At 48.5% G+C, this 21,459-nt stretch overlaps 1 protein-coding gene across 4 annotated transcripts in view; it reads right to left on the bottom strand.

Moving 5' to 3' along the window:
* PPP4R3B (protein phosphatase 4 regulatory subunit 3B) overlaps nucleotides 1-21,459 on the bottom strand; it is a 455,240-nt gene that overhangs the window by 283,090 nt on the left and 150,691 nt on the right. For all 4 annotated transcript variants that reach the window (XM_085612383.1, XM_085612385.1, XM_085612382.1 and 1 more), the window contains exons 3-4: nucleotides 12,854-12,952; nucleotides 552-1,175 (exon numbers count right to left, since the gene is read on the bottom strand). In XM_085612383.1, the coding sequence (XP_085468509.1) occupies nucleotides 552-1,175; nucleotides 12,854-12,952 (723 nt within the window). The remainder of the gene's footprint in view (nucleotides 1-551; nucleotides 1,176-12,853; nucleotides 12,953-21,459) is intronic.

Genomic DNA, 21,459 nt, shown 5'->3' with positions numbered 1-21,459 from the left:
TAATCTTTTGACCAGGAAGTAATGTTTAGTCCAGATGCTTTTTCCCACCAGAATATATGCAAACTACTTGCAGGTGCTTATGAAGTTGGCGAGACCAAGATTTTGTGGGAGGACAATCGGAGAGGGAACATTTGTTATGGGAGATAATTTTACCCTACTTATCGAACACTGAAAGTCGTTAAGAGTATCGTAACTGTGCAGCACTATTCATTGACACGCCTGAACATCTTTTACTAAATCTCTACTTTGCTCAAATGTGCCAGAAGGTATTATCTGAGAAATAGTTTTTAAAAATTCAAAAGCTCATCACTTACCAAATAGATCGGTTGTAAAATTCTGTAGCTGGATTGCTGAAAATAGTCAGCTGCTAAATTAAGTTACTTAGTTGTTGAAGCTAACTTCACTTTTGCTTATATAAACACCTTGGCGGAAACAAACACCATTTAATAATGAACAAAAATAACAATTATAATGTTGACAATTATGAAGTAATACAAGGTGATCTCTTATAAAAGTGCCTTCTAATGTTCTAATGCAGGTTGCAATCTTACCTGTAACATGCTAACAATCTCAACTTTGTTGAAGAAAATAAATGACGTTAGAGTGGAAAGAAAGTTCTCTTCGAAAACGGATGGTGTTGGCAAGATGATGTCCTGTATGTACTGTACCCTGTAGGTCTGATGGATCTTCTGCCTAAGTTCGGAGTCCGTTATAGGAATAACCTCTTTAAATTTAGCAGTTTTGGTCAAAAATTCCCTGTGGCTTTTGGGCGTTGCCATTGCAGGATCATACTCTAGGCATCCTACAACATCCATGATACACTCATCTGAAAACATTACCTCAAACAGTGTTGCTTTATTGAGGAATAAAATCCCTCTAATAATTTCATATAAATGATGCAAGCCTTCAGAGTTATCTAGGTTCTCACAAGTCTGAAAGAGCTGCAATAATTTTTTTATGTAGCCTTCATTCTCCAAGGCAAGTGCCAACTTTTCCCTACGAATAGGCGAGGACAGAACAGAAGTAACAAGGTCAGCAATTTCTTCAAGTTTGTCGAGTTCACAGGTAGGAAGGTCAATCAAATGACTAGTTTCTGGCATCTCTTCAAAGCGATCCTCTTCAGACTCATCAATGAGGTCTTGAGTAACTTCCACTGATGGATCCTTACCTTGAACCTATGAAACAAAGGCACAGTGAGTTTCTTCCTTTGAAGAAAAAGATTCGAAAGACATGGAGAAACTCTTACCCCAACAAGTGTCAGTGTGCCTCAATTTCAACAAAAAACATGAGACGGTCTGAAGAAAAAAACTGAGAACATGGAAAAATAAGAATCTTAGAAACTTTTTTCACGTTTCACGGTAAAAAGCAAATGACGGTGGTTAGGGAAGGGACAAGGAAGGGAAAGTAAAACTATGCAAGGGGAAAGGCCAACTGTCCATGTTCTGGAGAGCATAGAAATAAAAAGGAATAAATAATTATGTGAAAAAATGAATAATAGTTTTCCGAGTTCTGTAAGGAGGCATGGTTTTTGGGTAACTCAAATCCTCAATCAGAAATCCACTAGTGTTTAACAGCACCAAAAACGATTTGGTCTCAGCACAGTGGGATTTAAATCTTCCACTTCTAGCGGAACAGCTATTCTGCATCTGAGGTTCCTGGTACCTCCTAATATGTGAAGGGTGGAGTAGAGCTTTGCGGAGTGTTGACATTCAAGGGCTTTTAGGATGTGGTAAGCAAGTTTAACCTTTAACTCTGGTCTCTGAAGGTACACTATTAAGAGGTTACATTGAAGAAATCTATTTGGAGAGGTCTGAATCTTTTTAAAGGTGAAGAGATCAATCCTTTCAATGTAAACAAGTATTTTACAGAGGTTTGAGTCGATTTGAAAGACAAGGATTTAACTTTTTGGGTAAGAAGGAGAGATAAGCAATCAATATTTAGTCCTACATACCAGTCTGCACTGCATTTTTGGTTGTGTGTCAATATGAATTCAGAGTTTCTGGGTTTAACTGAAGGACGTTTGAGGATATTCATTTGTAATTTTTATAAGGAATTTTTTGTAGTGCATGTCTGCACTAGAATGCAATGTCTTGTACTGATGCATAAAGTGGACAGAGCTTCAGTGCGATACAAATAATAAGCCAACAATTACCATTTTTTTTGTTCGCTCTCTCAAGGGAGCTGAGGCTCTTATGTAACTAAATGCTACATTTCTGGATTGATGAGTTAGATGCATACAATTCCTACCTTGATTTCAGAGTCTCCATGACCTGTCCTATTGCAGAAATGATACACCAATATATCTGACTACTAAAAGACTGATATGTCCATGTTGGGAGAGAAATAAGAAATTGTGACCAATCTACTGACTGATTATTCCCTAGTATCAATGGCTCTGGGAACTTGGGGATGAAACATTAAGACATTCAGCATTTTACTCGGTTGCTATTTGTGTTAAACTAAAACAGTTGTTTTACTTTCTCTGGTTCTGTATGAAATAAATTGTTGTCTTGTGTGAGTGTATATGAGCGAATCTTGTGAAAAACTGATTTCTGGATGTCGTTTATGCTCTGAGTTCCAATACACTTATTTGTTATACTCTCTCAATTACCAATTTTGTGGGTAGAAAATTGTGACGTTTTTGTAGTAAAGGTCACTTGAAGCTAGGGATATGTATTAGAAGCTGCTCAATAAAGATTGGGGGCTGGCCTATTGAAGAGAGTGCTGTATTTTTGGTAAGATCAACACAAGATCCTCCCACGCCCTGCTAGTTTGAGACCATTGACTCACTAGCCGCTGATAAAAAGTGGACAATTGCAGCCTTGCATTGTGAAGTAATGGTATGCATAATGACATTATTCCCAATAACTTCATCCCCTTCCTCAGACTTTGATGTAAGATAAAGGGTAGTCAATTTCAATAATAACCTTTGGTTACCACTAAACAGAGGGTTAATTTGCAAAATTCTGGATATGCAACGGAAGCGGATTGGATTTTGACACATTAAGTGGAAAGCCTCGATTGCAAAGTAACATTGTTTGTTGCAGCTACATTTGCCTGTTCTCGATGTGCTATGATCGATGCACCAGATAGTCTAGCAGGAGCAATGTTATGCTATCGTATTTGTCGAGCGTATGCACACCTTGTTGGTTTCTTGGTGCTAGGATGTACATCACGCTACACATGGTTTTGGTCATAGGCCTGTTGACAGAGCCATGTTTTTAGGCGTTGCCTGAATCTCACATAGGTGGGCTATTCATAAAGATGGATCTTCGGTTTCAACTGGGGTGTATTTTTGAATTCTGTCAGATATAAAGGCTGGGTTTCTTCTGCAGGGGGACTTGAAAACAATACATCCAGTCTTGGAGACAGTCAATTGTTCTACCGGAAGCCAATGTAATTTTCTTATCAGCAGGGGATGTGGCAGTGTCTGGGCTGTTAAAAATGATCCTGGCTGTCTGGTTTCGTGCCACTTAGACTATGCTTTTGAGGCATTTTCAGAGGCCCAAATAAATAGAGTTTGTGTACTCTATTCGAGATGACGAAGGTAAGGAACTTGACGATTTTCCAAATTCTACGGAGTTTCAAGAAGCAGGAGGAGATTACTGCAGGAAGATGGCTCTGTGTATACTATATCAAAATGAGGTATAATGTACACAGAATCCAGTGGAACCCCAAAGGTAGGTAGAGGTAAAAGTAGATAGCACCTCACGCACGATTTGCGGTAGTGTGGGTGAGCAGTAAGGCTTTCTCAGAGGGTAGTGTTAAGCATTTGTTGTACACACACAGGCAAGAAAGGATCTCTGGGGAGAGGATGTAGCCTTATGGCTAGAGCGGTCGACCTTGAAGCTGGAGAACCGGGTTCAAGTCTCGGCAACCACCCTCAACATCCTCGGATTCTGGGCAAATCACTTAATCTCCCCGTGCCTAACAAAAATGAATGTGTCCATCTGTAACTAAACTAGTGCTCATGTAAAGCACTCCGATATCCGATATCTTCGGGTCTAAAATGAGGAGCAGGGGTTGAAAATCTGAAGCAAGGTTTTTAGCAGTGGCGGGGGTCGTAAAGAGGCCGTGTCTGGTAGATAACGGGAAGACATCCCCCTGGCGACCCACTGCAGTTGGGAGGCCAGGTAGTAATGCTCAAAATTGGGCACTGCGAGTCCGCCCAGCTCGGTAGGTAAATAAAGCTTGCCCATGGACACTCTATGGCGTGAAGGCCCCCATATGAAATCTCGTACTACCCTTTCCCACTGCTTAAAGAAGGGGGGGGGGGATAATGAGGGGTAGCGTGGCGAAATAGTAAAGGAGGCGGACAAGGACCACCATTTTAACCAGCGCAACCCTACCAGAGATTGCCAACGGGAGATTCTTCCGATCTCAGATGAGCTTCTGGATCGCCGTGGTAGCCCGGATCAAATTCCCGTCAAAGAGGTCGGCTTTGGTGCGATAAACCTGAACACCCAAGTAATGAAAAGGGTCGGTGCACCAGGCCACCGGTGTTCATCCGAGCGTTAAGCCTGGATCCAGTGTATCCCCCAGAAATGGGGAGAGTATGGACTTAGTCAGGTTGACTCTCAACCCGGAGGCCCGCGCAAAGTGGCTAAGGGCTCGATCAAGGGAGGGGGGAATATCATGAAGATCCCTGGCGTATATTAACAAGTCATCCGCGTAGAGCGAAATGGTGTGAATGCCATCGCCTAGTGCTATGCCCATATCAACATTCATGCAGATATGAGCCGCCAGCGGCTCCACAGCGAACGCAAACAGTAGCGGGGACAGCGGGCAGCCCTGCCGGGTCCCACGCCGCACTCGGATCAGAAATATATGACCCCGTCCGAACCTGAACCGACGGTTCACAGTATAGCAATCGGACCAAGCTGAGGAAATAGGGGCAGACTCCAAAGCGAACAAGGGCAGCAAATAGAAAGTACCAGGCCAGCTAGTCGAAAGCCTTCTCGAGATCCAATACCATACAACCGGAACGCGGCCAGGTGATTGAGGCATATTCCGCCACTCGAAAGTAGCGGCGCAGATTCAGGGCTGTGTTACGCTGTGGAACTAAGCCATTCTAGTCAGAGTGTACCAGATCAGGTACTAACAGAGCCAGTCTATTGGCGAGGATCTTTGCCAGGATCTTATAATCCGAATTTAATATGGCAATAGGTTGGTATGAACCAGGTGATGTGGGGTCCTTACCAGGTTTCAACAAAGACACCACATTAGCGGTACGCATGGTGGGAGGCAAGGTCCCTTGCGAGATTGCCTCCAGAAACAGAGTGCAGCTGTGGTACCAGATGTTCCGCGTAGGTCTTAAAGAATTCCATCGGAAGACCGTCCGGCCCTGGAGTTTTACCAGAGGACAAGGCCTGTAATGCGTCCCGCACTTCGTCTTCCACTATAGGGGAGTCCAGCTCCAGGGACTGATCCACCGTCAGAGTGGGTAACTCCACTGTGCCCAAGAAGGATCCCACGTCTTGGGCATTACCTGTTAGTAGAGTGTCATACAGACGGGTGTAGTGCTCAGTCATCAGTGCGTGAATGTCTCCCTGGGCGCAGCGCTCCCGACCAAAGTCGTCTAGTAAGAAATGTATTGGGCGCTGGGGATGTTCCTGCCTAATCAGATAAGCCAGTAGTCTCCCGGCTTTGTCCGCGGCCGAGTGGGAGCGGATCGAGTGTGCTAAAAAGTTATAGCAGCGCAGTCGGTCCAGAAGCACCGCGCGCTTGCCGTGGGCAGCATCAAGCTGCTGCCGCCTTGTCGGGCTAGTGACATCTTGTGACTCGAGTAGGAGTAATCGTTCTTCAATGCGGGTCAACGAGGTGTCTAGTTGTCTGCGAATACTCCAAGTCCGCCCCAGACAATGGCCCTTAACCACCACCTTAAAGGCCTCCCATTTGTGGGGGGGGGGGGAGAAGACCAGCGAGTGAGAGGAGGCAACGTATAGACCTTCCCCTTCAGTTATCGCCAATATGCAGGAGGTAGAGCATCTCAAACAAAAGAAACATAGCCTAAGCCACTATGGTGTCCTAGCATGCATATAAGGCCCCAGGTAACTGATGCCGGGATCTCAGGGGGGAAGATGGCCTGAAAGAGGTAACCAATGTAAGACCCACACCTGCCAAATGCGGGGAGGGGAAGGGGGGCCACCACGCAGCTGCTAGAATTAAACAAAAACCCTGGAGCAGTGCGATAGTTCAACATGTACGTAAAGTTATCAGATAATGTCATCTGCGGTTTGTGGGGTGACACCCCGGAACAGGGGGAAATCTGCGTCCAGTGACTATTCCGGCGTGGTTTCAGGGGCCCCGGACCCAGGTGGAGAGGTAACAGAGTTGAGCGGGGATGGAGATCTGGGGGGCTGGAAAGCTGCCATCGCCCGCAAGGCCCCCTGACGCTCCAATCTGATTTGATCGGGACTGGGGATGGTCACAGCATGTCTCACACTCCTGGCCTTTCCCCCTCTGCGTCTGCCACCGCGGGGGCGCTCATGAGGTCGGGACTCATCAGGCGATTTGGGTGCCGTCGCCAACCCCTGCTCCTCGAGCCATTCCCATGCCCCAGCGGGGGGAGTCAAAGTATTTCGTAGTACCCTCTGATGACACGCAGGCGGGCCGGGAAGAGCAAGGAATAGCAGAGGTCCAGATCCCGGAGCTGTTTTACTGCCGTAAAGGTGGCTCGCCTCCTCTGCACCGGAGCCGTGTAATCAGGAAAAAGAGAAACGGATACGTTTTGCACCTTAGGGCCTGGATGCTTGCCCAGCTCCCGCAGAATAGCATCCCTGTCTCTGAAGTTCATGATCCTGAACAGGAAGGAGCGAGGGCGCGCCCCAGGAGGGGGTCTGCGGGCAGGTATTCGGTGGGCTTGCTCCACCACGAACTGCGGGGAGAGCGATCCGGGGGGGCATGAGCTCCTTCATCCAGGTCTCAGTGTAGGTCTCCGGGTCCCCCCCCCCCTCCGTTCCTTCCGGAAGATTGACCACTCGCACGTTGTTCCGGCGTGATCGACCCTCCGCCTCGTCCACCTTGTCCTCCAGGGTGCAAACCCGATCCAACAGATCTTGAAGTGCGGAGGAGCAATTCTGGGATCTGGGCCGAAGGTCTGCCAGTGCGGTCTCCGCATCACGCACTCGGTCTGAGAGCTTGTGCTGGTCGGCCCGGAGAAGTGTAAAGTCTGAGGTAATAGTGTCCATACAGCCCTCCAAGGATGTGCGGGTCAGGTCCAGAGCGCTGCCGATGCGCTCCACCACCGCCAGCACAGAATCTAGTTTGGTGGCAATGTCAGACGGGTTCATCTCTGCCGTTGCCCCGGAGGTCGTAAGCAATACCCCAGATTGGCCCCCAGGAGGTGCATCGCGAGGGCTGTTGTTGCGCAAACGGCCCATAACGATCTGCTGAGCGCTCCTCATAGGCAGCGAGGTTGGGTTGGCAAGTGTCCGTGATTCCACCCCCACAGAGGCCTCGTCCGCAACAAGGAGCTGAACCTCCACAGCACAGCTGCACCTTAAAAAACAATGCACACCCTTGTGCGATCAGTGGGCCCGGGCCTCCTCCAGGCGATTAGGCACCCCTTCACAGCGTTCTCAGCAGAGGAGCCCGCAAGTCAGTTCCAGGAAGAGCGGGCGTGTCTGCTGAGCGATGCCCCGGTCAATAGACAGGAAAGCGGGAGAAGCGGGAGGGCACGCTCCCCACCACTTAGGTGCCGCTACCAACACTCCGTCAGCCATCGCGCCAGAAGGCTAGGTTCCCAAAAAAAGCCATCGCTGGTGTGGCAGACAACAATCACAGTAGCAGGAGGGGTGGCACGGTGCGCTAATGTTAGGTTCAGGGGCAGCATGGCACAAACCCAACCATTTCTCCAGAGCCACGGCGCGTGCCGCCACTCGGTCCCAGCCCAGTGCAGACGGGGGTCCCTGGGTCCGACCGACCCCCGTGGACTCCCACCCCACACGGGTTCCGCAACACCAGAAACCTTGTAGGGGCCGCAGCACACACCCAGGTAGTGGGGTCTCCGCCCCGCAAATAGTCTCCGCAGGAGCCCTAGGCCCGACCAGCCCCCGTGGCCCTCACCAGTCACCCGGCTCGCCGGAGCAGTCACTTCGCAATCAGGCAGGAGGCCCCCCTAGGCTCGACCTCCGTGGTCCCCACTGCCACCAGCAGGCACCTTCAATGCTCCCCGCAGGCCCACCTCAGTGGCGTATGCTACATCCAGCAGCTCCAGTGCGGTCTGCGCCAACCGTCACGCCAGAAGGCCAGGACACGTCACAGGAAGTACAGCCACACAGTTCCAGCCACATGCAGGCGAGGGCCCCTAGGCCCGACCAACCCTCGTGGACCCCCCACCTCACACAGAGGCAGTGGGATGCCCCCCCCGCTAGGAGCCTCCACAGGAGTCCCCGGCTGGCCCTCGTGACTCGCCCCAACCGCCTGGGCCGCAGTAGCAGTCGCGTTGTGAGCAGGTAGGGGGCCGCTAGGCCCGACCGACCCCCGTGGTCCCCCACCGCCGCCCCAAGCTCCCTCTGCAGGCCTACCTCCGTGTTGCAGGCCGCACGCCTGTGCTACCCCCGACAGTCTCCGCCGCCTCAGTCTGCCTCGCCGTGTCCGGGCCACTCCCGCGAGCAGCCCTCCAACCTCTGCCGCCACTGGACCGCAGAGAGCACTAGGCGCCCTCCGCTGTCCGCGGCACCACTAGAGCAGGGGCCGGCGGCGTAGGGTGTCGTCAGGATCACCTCGGCAGCAGAGTTTCCCCTTACGGGCAGCAGCACAGCCACGTTGCTTGGCCCAGAGTACGTTCGCGCGGAAGGCCGCAACTTCCAAGAGCGCCGCGGGTTTAGGGCTCAGACAGTTCTTCCCCGGCAGCACAGGGTCGGCTCACCATGGCAAGCATCAGGACAAGATTAATAAGTAGTCTCTTAACACCTTTACGTGGTGTGGCTCTAACTGCTATATGATGATGGAGGAGCGGAATTAAAACTGGAAATGTATCGTCCTCTAAACGAAAATAAAGGAACCTCGCCAACGAGATAATCTTTTTGGTAATCTTCAGTATTAAAACGGTGCACAGGGAAGCTATATTTCTTTTATGTGGTTACCCTTAAGGTTTGCCTTGTCTTTCAATTTGTGAACGGGCGCTTGGTCGTCATGTAGTGCTTCCCGAATGCGTGATCGTTCTTTGAGTCGGTCCAAGACAGTTCATTTTTTTCATTATTTCTGGGGTTAGAACCAGGGTTCCCCCAGGGTCAAGTATGCACTCTCAAAGCACCCTTAGCACTAATAGGGCGGCTGTGTGCAGAGTGCTGAGGTCCAATGTTATCCGATGGGGAAATAGGGGGCCCTCCGGTTGGTGGCTGCTCACGAGCACGCCGTAAGGTTGTGGGAGCGAAGCTCCTGGTGTTAGGCTCAGGGCATAGGGGGATCAGAGTTTGCACAGACTGCAATGAAATTATGTGTGTCAAGGTACAGGGCCTCAAGGGTGGCACAATAAGCACTGCAGTCCTTAGAGGCCTTCCCTGCCCACAGTGCCTTTGGAACCTATGGTACCATTTACGAGGGACTAACATGTGGCCCAAGAGTGCCAATTGGGTTTGGTTTTAATGCAGTGTAGTGAAAATACATAGGCACTGGGTACCTGGTTGGCAGGAACCCAGGGCACACTCAAAGTACATCAACAGTTTGGCAAAAAGTGGGCACTTGGGGATTCATAGAGAGATCCTAGTCAGTGAGGGCTCCAAGACTTTTTGCTAATCTCTTGGGCGTACTGGAAGCGCCCATTGCAGGAGGCCAGAATGAAGGATTCCACAAATCACTTCCTTTGATTCAGGGGAAGGGTCAATGGTAAAAAGTAACCATGTCTTCAGCATATTTATAGATGCTGACATTCATTTTTTAAGGGAGTGCATTAGGGGCAGAATATATTGGTTAAAAAGATGAGGGGACAGGCAAGTTCAATGGAGTACTCCACATTTCAACTGAACTTTCGGTGAACTGAAGGAAGACAGCCGGACCGATTGTGAGCAGCCATTTAGAAAGGAAAGAGCTGTGTCCCATAAACCTGCAGCTCTGACAATGTCCACCAGGAGATCATGGTCGACTGTCAAAAGCTGCTGATGGGTCCAGGACGACCAGCACGTAAGTGATGCCCCCGTCTGCTTCTTCCCGCATGTCACCCGTGATGGAAAGGATGACCGCTTCAATAGAATAGGATGGTGGGAAACTTAAATGGCGAGGGTCAAGGAAATTAGACTCCTCTAGGAAGAGAGGTGTGGAGAGACATGCGCCTCAAAAACGTTTGGTAAGTAGGGGAGTAAGGAGATGGGACTGTAATTTTTCAGGACCAATGGGTCTTCGCTGGATTTCTTTGAGAGTGGTACCATTATAGCCTCTTTAAAAGAGCTAGGGACGCTGCCTTGATTGACGGACATGTTAAGAATGGAGATGGCCGGGGTCGGGAAGAGACAGAATACTGGTTTTTAGGACCTGCGAGGACAAGTGTAGTTTGGAGATCCCGACTTAACTTTGGTCAGCAGGTCCACAAGGCAATCCTTGCTGATTGCAGGAAAATCTGAGAGTGTAATAATGTTTTTATCTTATAAGGAAATTGCATTAAGAAGTGAGCTAGGAGGAATGATGTCTTATCTCGATCTTGTCGATGAAGGAGTTGAGGGTGTCACATGGGTTTTGAGTGGGTAGCATAGGTCATTATCAGGGTTAGAGAGTTCGGAGACCCTTCCAAGGAGCTCTAGATTTGTTCAGTTATTTTTTTTTTGAGAAAAAAGTACATTTAGCTTCCAAGATTGACTTTTTATATACTTTAAGGTGTTGTGTATAGACTTCCCTTTTGTCAGGAGAATTGTTCTGCCATTTACATTCTGCATGGTGAAGTTAAAGTTTGGCTTATTTTAGGTCTTTTGAGAACCATAGGGCACATCATTGCGTCTGGCCTCTTTGGCTCTGCCGAGGGGAGCATGCAAATTACTGGCTACTGTAAGCCAATCGGAGATTATTTCCTCATACTGGTTTAAGCTCTCATTTAGGGTAGTTAGGACGATTGCCAGTGAGTCACAGAAGGCATTGAGGTCTACTGAGGTCCACGTCCTGGAGAGAATTCCAGGACATGAGGGGTGTTTAAGAGGGGAAAAGGCCAGTCAATGAGAATCTGATTAAATAGTGATTCAACCATATTCAGGAGCAGACTGGTGGACCAGACCTGGTCTAGCATGTGACCTTTGATATGGGTGGGTAAGAACACGTGGTCAAAGTTTAGACTGCTAAGCAGGTCGGTTAAATATGTGGATGTTCTCCCACTGGTTTCCTCATTTGCCCAGTAGTTGAGGTGGTCAGTTAGCAATATTTCTGCATTGTCGGTGACTAGAGGAGAGACTGACTCTGTCAGAAGTTGTAGAAAGTGTTGCTTGTAGCCTTGGGGTCTGTACATGAGAAAGCACAGAAAGGGGAAGGTTGGAGAGTCAAGATTGATCAGTAGGCTATCAATGGCTGGAATATTAAGTGTCGCAAGTCTGGAAAACAAAGATGTTTCTTGATTGATTGCTGCTACATCTCCACCTACTTTACCTAGAGGCCTATTGGTTTGAAGTAACTAGTAGCTTTCTGGAAGGGCAGCTAAAATATCTGGAGTGGATTCATCAGTTTAAGATGTTTCGGTTAAGAACAATTTCTGGAGATTCGGTATCAAGTATGTGTAGTATTTAAATTAGGTGTTTGACTATAGAACGAGTAGTGAGATAATTGACCAAGAGCTGGTTGGTATGAAACTTGGTGAGGAATAGGAGTAACATTTCTAACTGAGGCAGTGACCGGGGGTGAGGAGGGGGATAAGAGAATGGGGTTAGGTTGTGCAGCAGATTTGACCAATTCTATTGCTAGGATAATGTTGTTTAATAGACCTAAACTGTGTAGTTTTCGCAAGAGCAAAGGGTCTAATTGGTGGCTTACAGAGTAGGGGTTCGGAGATAGTCGGAAGGGTAGGTACGTTTTTGGGCATAATGGCTGGCCCCAACAGGCTGCAAACGGGCTTGACTTTGGTGCTTCAGCGCAACTGCCTACAATAAATGGTCGGGAAGGTCTAACAGGCTCCACCCACCTCAGCGCTGATTGGTTTCCCCAAAATTCAATCTAATATGCGATACGGCGAATTCAGGGCAATTTTTTTAATGCAGGTAACGCGATAAAGTGCTCAATTTTTCAAACAGATACGGTGCAATTCTAAAATCTTTCCAACAGATTACTGAAGAGCAGCTGCTAATACCCAATTCAATGCTGGTACGGATGACATACCTCTATTGCACTCTTCATACATACAGTCTAGAAAACTTGCGAAGGCACAACAAAACATAAGAAAAAAAAAACACTTGTCTTGAATAAAATAAATCTGCCACAATAGCCCCACTACAAATATGAAGTGTCTATGATGGGAGAAAAACCAAGTCAAACCGGAACATTCAAAAGGATACAAAACAAATCAATGAGAGGGATGCATAAGTCAACATTCTGATTTATTTTTAAACATCTCTATCAATTTTCAGATCTCTCAAAGCTAAAGATGACAAAACTTTTCTTTAGCTAATGAGGCACAGGCCAAGCAATCACGGTAAAAACCCCAGCTCCGAGTCACTAAAAGCAATGCCAAAATGTAAGCTTCAAGGCTTACGATGATCTAATTTTTCAGGAACCCTACTGTTTTAAGTATGGTGCATGCAGAATAGTGGACATCATCCACTTAAGATAAAAATTTAATGACCTGAAATTTTCAAATTAATCCCTATACTATGAGATGGATACAATTTGGATGTGTGCAGTAAACATTCAGAATATATACAGTTTGGAAACAAATGTTTACCTGACAAATTTTTTCCCATATCTCATCACAGCCAGCCTTTTCTTGGAAGCTTAGAGCTAGATCATAATTCTCAGCTTCTGACCACACAATCAGGGTATCCTGTTTACAAAAGGAAACAAAAAATGATTTGTCAAGGTTAATTTAAATTGTTTTCATTTATTTTGTGACAAATGAAAACAAGCATTGAAAATGCAATAGGTCGCGCCGTTGATTAAGTTAAAGCCATTTGCTTTGCTAATAGTATTGTATAGCAAAGCAAATGGCTTTAACTTAATGAACGGCGAAACCTATTGCATTCTTAATGCTCGTTAATGATTCGCAGGGTCTCCAGCCATGGTTTACCAGAGTGGGGAAGGGCACGCACGGATGGACTCGGTTTCCAGCCTTGGTGATTTGTGTGATAACCTAATGCATTCTGGGAGTCGTTGCCTTGCTCTGCTCCCATTGGACTAATTAGACTGACAAACCTAAAAACAATCATTTGTAGGTGGAGAGGTGAGACCTGGAGACATGGTCCATAAATATCTGGAATGAGGTGGTCACTAATCGCTGAACCCGCCCATCCTGGCTCAAGTCAGCCAGGGGAAGGCAAACCAGTGGCTCTCCCTGTTGAAGGAGAAACCGTGGGTGCCACTGCCATCCCGCATCTCTTCCGCGCTAGCAGGTTCTTACTTGAAATAAAAATGTGCGCGTGTCTAACAATTAGTAAAGCTGGTCAGAGCAGCTGTTATTTCATATCAAACGTACAAATATCTGGCTGTTGCAAACCAGGGAATCGAAGCACAGCCACCTCAGGCACGTATAGATTCTCTAAAATGAAGTAGGAGGCTGAGCTCTGGCAGACACCTGCTCAAATTAAGCCCTGTCAAAGGCATCTCTTTCTCTAGGCACCACTACTCTTCCAGGAGAGGGCTTGGTAAGGTTCTCACTCAACATGCGCTCCAGTGACCTAGCTAAGTAACTGTTGTATACACCTTTATATAGCTTCTCTTTCTAGCCCTAGTGAGACAGCTCGGTAGGTTTAGGGCTCCTACTACAGCTATGTACTCCCAGGACATACTTTCTAGTCCTGCTAAGACTACGTAGTGAGTTAAAGTGCATACAGCACATTTGTGTGTTATACAGAAAACTGTGTATAACCTCAGGTGTCAGGGGTGTGCCTATTACAATAGGTCAGTGGGTTCGTTCGTCTGCTTCAAAGATCTGTGTCTGCGTGGAATCCACATGCATAGGTTTCAACTCCAGAAGGTACTGGGTTAATGCACCTGCAGCGCAAATCTGGATGTAACATTCAGGGTCCGTACGACAGCTCGGTGGGTTATAGCTCCTAGAACACACGTCTGTGCACACCCTGCAGGCCTCCTGCTTCTGTCTCAGTAGCACGGATCAGTGGGCCACTGTGAATGGTTACAGAGCAGCATTGCTAACGGATTCCTACTCAGTGAGGTAGCTTAGTGGGTTATCATACATGCTGCACTCCTGAGTATACACTGCAATGAAGGGATGACTGTGGGTTTACCTTAGATGTTAAAATAGCTTCTCTGTGCACGCTAAAGCAAGTCCTATACAAATTTAAAGTCATAGAGCTCATGGGCTGAGGCGCCTACTGTTTTTTTGTGAGCTTCCTGCAAGTCAGGGTTGAAGTAGGGGCAGAGCCAGCTACAAGATTAACAGTGCTGGGAGAGAGTCCTGGTCCATCGAGTTTATCCTTCATTACAAGGCTGGCGGTGCGCATGGTCATAGTGACCCTCACCGGTCTGAGTGACCCTCACCCCAAGAAGTGAGAGAAGGAGATGGGGTCTATGGTCTGAGTCTGTCCCTCACCCCAAGAAGTGAGAGAAGCAGATGGGGTCTATGGTCTGAGTTTGTCCCTCACCCCAAGAACTGAGAGAAACAAGCATGGGGGGGGGGGGGGCTGTGGTCCGAGTCTGTCCATCACCTCACACAGTGAGAGAGACATATGACGCACGTAGTCTGAGTATGTCCCTCACCTCAAGAAGTGAGCGACAGAGGAGATTCACTCTCTGAATATATCCCTCATGTCAAAGTATGACAGGTGTGACTCATAAAACGTGAGTGCCCCCACACTTCAAGGAGGCAGAGGGGACTCAGTCTCTTGATGTCACTCACCTCACGTGAAAGTCATGGACTGAGCCGGTCATAGACCTCATTTATTTAAAAGCTCACACCCCACCTGGTCTGTGCAGCCTCCCTCCAGGGACGCACCTGGGGCAGGGACCGCTCCGGATAAAGATCCGCTGACGCACGCCCTTCTCTCCCTGCACTCGGAGGGGCTCCATGAATGAGCATCGACGACATCAGAGGCCTCGGTGTGTGGCCTCGCGCTGGCGGGGAGGGTGGAGGCATGAGGGAAGGCATATCACAGGGCACCTTAGAGTGATGGGGGCCAAGGGGGCAACAAAAGCCAGGCAGCAGGATGAGAGAGAACAGGAAAGAAAGAGGAGTCGAGAAAGTGTGAAATACAGAGACAATTGAGAAAGGGAGGGATGGAGGAGAGGGAAGCAGAGCAGGAGAGGATAGACGCGGGAAAGGGAGAGAGAGGGGAGAAGAGAGGAGAGAGAAAGAAAAGGAGAAAATAGAGAAGATGTAAGAGAAAACAGAGCGAAGAGGGAGAGAGACACAGGAAGGTGAGAGGGAGAGCGTGAGTGAGAAAGATGGAATGGTGGAGGGGGCAGGAACAGCCAGGAACGAAGCAGTATGCTGCTGTGTCATTGAAGTGACGGTTGTTTCCAAGCATGCACGACCTCCGAGCACACAATCAGCAGCAGTTGCCGCCGCGCGACGCGAAGTGCTGGGAGTGAACTGTGTAGAACTCCATGAGCCCGGGCATCTCGTGCTGCTCGCCCTCTGAGTCGATGTTTGCACCATCACTAGCGGTTCTGTGCACGCAGGCCCGGTGGGAGGGATGGAAAGCGAAAGCACGCTGCAAGGCGCGCATGAGTACCATGCATAACGACATTTTAAAACAGGAAAGTCGGAGACGGAGGGAGGGAAAGCACGCCACCATGCACGCGCACATCCTCTGTCCTGTCCGTCCGCGTGCACATCTGGAATCCGTATCTATTCCAAAAGGCCCTCGCAATGGCGAGAGCAACGCATGCGCGCTGCTAACGCCAGGCGAGACCTAGAAATGACCTGCTTTAACATCAACAACCACCGGTACTAAGACAAGCCAATTTTATCGGAACCCAAAATGGTTAGAGAGAAAAAGGAATTTACAAATACATTTAATTAATCTAAAGCAGCTAGATAAGAGTCAGAGGAAACTTAACAAGCATTGGGTCTCACCTTTGATTAAGTTAAAAGACATTTGCTTATGGTATTGTATAGCATAGCAAATGGCTTAAACTTAATGAAAGGCGAGACCTATTGCATTTCTAATGCTTGTTCTACTCACTGCTGTATCCGATTGACTAGTATAGTAGTTTGTGGGACATAGATTGCGTTCTGGCGCCACCTAGCGGCTAGCTTGTTTACAGTCAGATACATATTGTTTCCTACCTAATGTGTGACCCTTCCTGGTCAGCTGCTGTTAGTAAATTAGTGTTTGAAAGGGTTTTGGCTGAGGGGCACAGTGCCATGAACACAGGCATAGTATGAGAAATCTACATTTTGCCTAGCTCCTCTAACTCAAAAAGCTTCTAGTTTATGCACAACTATCTATGCTTAAATGGAATACAAACCTCTTATCCGCCCTCAGAGTTTTCAAAATACTTCTCCTAGTGGATATCACACACCTGCGATTGGCTTTCGGTACATTAGTACAGCAAATCGATTTTTTATGTTCGTTTTGTGGGATATGTTTTTGTCCCGATGTTGCATGTACTTTACTGTTCGAACAGTTGCATGCTTTAGTTGTGCCTGGGTTTTTAGGTCTCGCCTTGCTATCGCGTAAGCGATCGCAAAGCGAGACTATTGTAAGCGGGTTGTAAAAGTGCTCCCAAAAAGCGGATTGCATGGCTAGCACGCGCACAACCACGCGCATCGCGCCGCCATGCAATCTGCTTTTTGGGAGCACTTCAAAGGGTCCGCTCCCCCGCCTGGAATGCGCTCCCCCGCGGGCGCGCCACGCTCCGCCGGGCTGGTCTTGTGTTTGGACAGTCCGTGCCACGCTCTCTCTTTCTGTATGTATACCTTTCTCTTTTCTCCTATCTCGTTTCCTCTTTCCATATATTTGTTTCTGTCTCTGCCCACCCCTCACTCTTAATCTCTGCCTAACTCTCTTTCACACTCACTCTATTTACAGTTTACGGAGATGCGTGTGCTTTGCATGCATGCGGGCAGAGAACAGTGGTGCCAGTTTTAAAAATAGAGTTGGGGTTGGGGCTGTTTTTTGTTGTTGTTAACTAATGCTTAGGCAAATATTTATTTACATTTTTTGCATATTATATGGTAGTGTTATAGCGTACATGGGCGCAGCTCCTTCCCATCAACCCCTCCCCCCCCCCGTTGATGGGAAGGAGCCCCGCAGCCATCGCACCTCCCTCCTGTACCCTCCTACCAGCTCAGTCTTCAGCGAGAGCAAGCTTAACCGAGCCTCCTGCGTGCCCCTCCAGCACTGAGCCAGGCAGAGTGGGCACTCCATCTCCCCATGCACGGGCAACCACCGTAGGGACGGAGAGGGGGAGCTGAAAAGAACAGCTGCAGCCCTTCTATGCTCTCTTGCCACAAATCCCTTTTCCTGGTTTCTGCCTTGCCATGCTGGATGTGTGCAGCTTCACCCAGCCCCCACTCGCTGCCCGACATACTCGGAAGGGAGTGCACTTCTATAGCCCCTTCCCTAATTAGCATTTTTCTTGCCCACGCCGGGACTCAAACCTTAATTACCGCCGCTGCCCTTTATTTTATTCCCCCACCTACCCAGAGTTTTGCTGTTCCTTTACATTTAAATTTACTTTCCCAGGAAGCTAGAGGCATTGTAGCCCCACATACTCCCCCATTCTAAGCATAGCAGGGGCTTCAGGGGCCTCAGGTGTATAGGGGTGGGGGCTGCATGCCTTTCTTATATTCTACATGAGCCCGCTTTCATCTAGCTCCCCCACCCACCCCGTCGCTGCCATGTGTCTTCACTGTGTGTTTGTGTCAGTCTGTGTTTTTTTAGGTCTCGCCTGAGCCAGCGCTTTAGCGCTGCTCTCGCGAGAGCTTTTGTAAATGGGGGATCTGGAAGTGCAAACGAATGCTTTCAGGCCTCCAAATACAGTGCATGTGAGCCGGGCGCGCGCACCATTTGGCAGCCTGCACACCATTTGCTTTCACTTTCGCGGCCGCTCTGATGTTTGATCGCGATCACTTTCACTTGCCGCTTGTTTTGTCTACCTTACTTATTTTCCTTCCTCCAAGCCTTTACCCAGGTCTTGCTTACTTTCCACCCTCATTCCCTCTATCTCACCTGCATTTCATTTACTTCCTCTATGTCTCCGACCCCCCCTTGCTTTCCCTTCTCACCCATGAATGTCTCTCTTCTTTACTTTATCTCCTTCTCCATGGCTCTTTCTCTCTTTTGCTTCCTTTCCTCCCTCATGACTATACCTCCCTTGCTTCCCTTCCTCCCTCCATGAATGCCTCTCCTTTACCTTCTTTCCTTCCTCCATGCCTCTATCCTGTCCTATCATGTCCTAATCTGCTGCCCAGTAACGTCCTGCCTACGCTTCCCTTACCCCCACCCTTTCCAGCAGCCCGGGTTCTGCTCCCGGGGGGGTGGCCTCCACTAAGGCCCCCGGTCCAGCCACAATCCCCTCCCTTTGGGGTGAGGGGGCCAAACCAAGGGGCAAAGCACTTATATTAATTCTGCCTGTCTTCGCCATCCCGGCGTCACCTCCTGCCAGAGTGGGTCAGGCTGTTGCCTGTCCCCTGCCCTTATTTGCAGTGATATTTAAGCACCCATTACTCTACTCCTCTGCAACTTCTCTAAAATAGACGCACTGAGTATTAATATTATTTCAGGGAAACTTATATTACACATTGCTTTCCTTGATGCAGCTACAGACGTTAGGTCAGGATGGGCTTTAGAGTCAGAAGCGCCTGGTGCGACAATTTTTTTTCTCGCTTTCTTTAGGGATGTTGTTATTGTCATATCCCAAATCACTTGTGCCGATAACTTATTCAGTGCTATTTGTAGATATTTCTAAAATTGTGAACTTTGATTCAGCTGTATTTCTATATATTGACCCATCCTCTGCAAACCAGTGACCTTTAGAACTAGCGATTAGAGCGGGGAATTTAATGCAGGGTCGTTCATAGAACTCAAAGATAACACTTAGAAATATAGTGCATATATTATTTAACGAAAAGTTAAGCAAGTGAAGGCATACAGTAAACACCCCCTAGGCTCGCAGAAGTGCCGATCACAAAAACAGGAAAGACTGCACTGTACGCAGCACAAGGCACACAGGCTGCACCCTTTGCTTGTCCTGTAATGTTGCCCTGTCTCTGCGTGGGCGCTGCGTCCAATGGGTACACGGGTCTGGAGAATTAATTCAAATGAGAAGGAGCCATTTATGTAGTTGGGGGTTCTACAAATGTGGCATTGATCGAGTCTTCTTAGGCAAATGCGGCACACCCCTGCTCTAGGTCACACCTCAGACCTCTGTGTTCTTGTCCAACTGAATCGGGTCTTTAAACAAACACGCTGCGTGATAACCTCACCACACGGCTGCTTTAATGCACTCGAGGGAGATGAATCAAATTCAACCACTCCTTAACCAATCAGAACACCCAGTCACTAATCCACCCGCTCATCTATCTACACATGCACCTACCAATATCTCATTCATCCACCCATCTGCCCACTCGACCATTCCTCCACCCGCTCTTCCAGCCACCCACTCATCTATCAAAGCAGGCGCCCGCTGATCTCGTCATCCATCTGCTCCCTTGTCCCTCCCTCTAGCCGCCCACCTACTCATCCACCCACTCATCCATCGTCTCATCCTTCCCGCCACTCATCCATCCACTTATCCTTCCTGCCACTCATCTATCAAAGCATGCACCCGCCATCCATCCATCCATCCATCCATTCATTCATCAGCTCACGTGTCCATCCCTCCGCCCGCCCATGTTGCGTGCCTGTGGGAAGAGTCCAAGAACGCGCATGTTCCCCGTTCCTCGTGCGCAGCTCCCCCACTGTGTTTGCTCTTCACGCGCAGTGGGTGGCTCCAGGCCCTCTCACAAATTTGCTGTTTGGGCTGAGAGCGCCAGGAGTAATGAGGGGGCGTGAGAGGCAGCGGCGGCATCGCCCCTTCATTACTGGGAGTCCCTTGTGTAATACAGCAGTGCCCTAGGGGCACGCACGTAGACCCCCCCACCCAGCACTGTGTGCAAGACGGCCCCTGGTGTGAGTAGCATCTAGGCACAGTCCTAAAACTCCGAGCCTCAGAATGGAAAGTGTTGGGGCAGGACATTCAGAACTGCTCGAAGTTCACACATGTAATAGATATGGCGAGTGGACAGGTATGTGGGAAGCATGGGTGAAGTAATCACAGACATGTCAAACTGTGGGAGATCATGTGCTTTATCTGCCTATAAATACAGTTCTCATATTTCCATGGAATTAGCCATCTATTAGAGTTTCTTTGCTCAACAACATGTCCGAGACGTTTCGCACAGACCATCAGTATGTCTTTAAGGTTGTGTGAATGTACGTTCTGTAACTTTTGAAAGTTTACTGTGCATACGGAAACATCCCTGAGCTCCCGGACCTCGGCAGGGTGGTGGATTTCCCCTTCTGGACAGTGGCGTTACTGTGTGGCCTTCTGGCACGCATCTGTAGAATGGCTGGATCCCCAATGTACAGGGTTTGAAGAGGACCACTGTGTCTGTGTGTGTAGACATCGACTGTATTAAATACCCCTCTCAATATCCCCCGTGTATGTCTAGATTGGGTTTGGCTGTTGGGGGCCATTGGTGAACCCCTCTCACCAACAGCTTCAGAAGCATAAACAAGCATTTGCAATGCAATAAGTTTCGCATTTGCGAGAGTTTAAGCTACTAGCATTGCAAATAACAATGCCTTTTATTTGTTTTAAAAACCAAAACATAAATAAAAGACATTGTAATTTACAATGCAAATAGCTCAAACTCCTGTAAATGCGAGACCTATTGCATTGCAAATGCTGGTTTGTTTGAGGAGCGAGCGAGAGAAATGGGATGAAATCTGAATGTTGTAGTGGGAGCTGTGGCTAGTGTGGACTGGTGTGATCGTGGGGGTCTGCTTTTGTTCCACTAGCGGGACACATCACAACCTTGCAAAACTGCTATAGTGTGTTAAAGTCTAGACTACATTGCAGGTCTTCGATCAGACTGGTGCCTTCTGTGGACACATCGGGTGGGGAGGGTGGGCGGTCCACGGAAGCGTGCGAATCATTGGCTTCGCCTCTGGTAACACGAACTCGCGCATATTGCCATCAAAAGATTCCGCTTCGTGAGGGCGCTTCTGTCGGCGTGATTGTACTTTCAGTCAGCATTCAAGCATGCTGGGATTTTTACCCCCACAACAAAAAGGTAACATTAAATTTAGACCCATTATCTTTACAGCTGCTGTCCGGGTTCCCAAAGTCCGCGTATGACTCGCTGCCCCAGTATAGGAT

Source organism: Triturus cristatus, chromosome 6 (genome assembly GCF_964204655.1).
Source record: "Triturus cristatus chromosome 6, aTriCri1.1, whole genome shotgun sequence".
In the NCBI taxonomy this organism is placed as follows: domain Eukaryota; kingdom Metazoa; phylum Chordata; class Amphibia; order Caudata; family Salamandridae; genus Triturus; species Triturus cristatus.
This window is presented reverse-complemented; position numbering and strand designations above follow the sequence as displayed.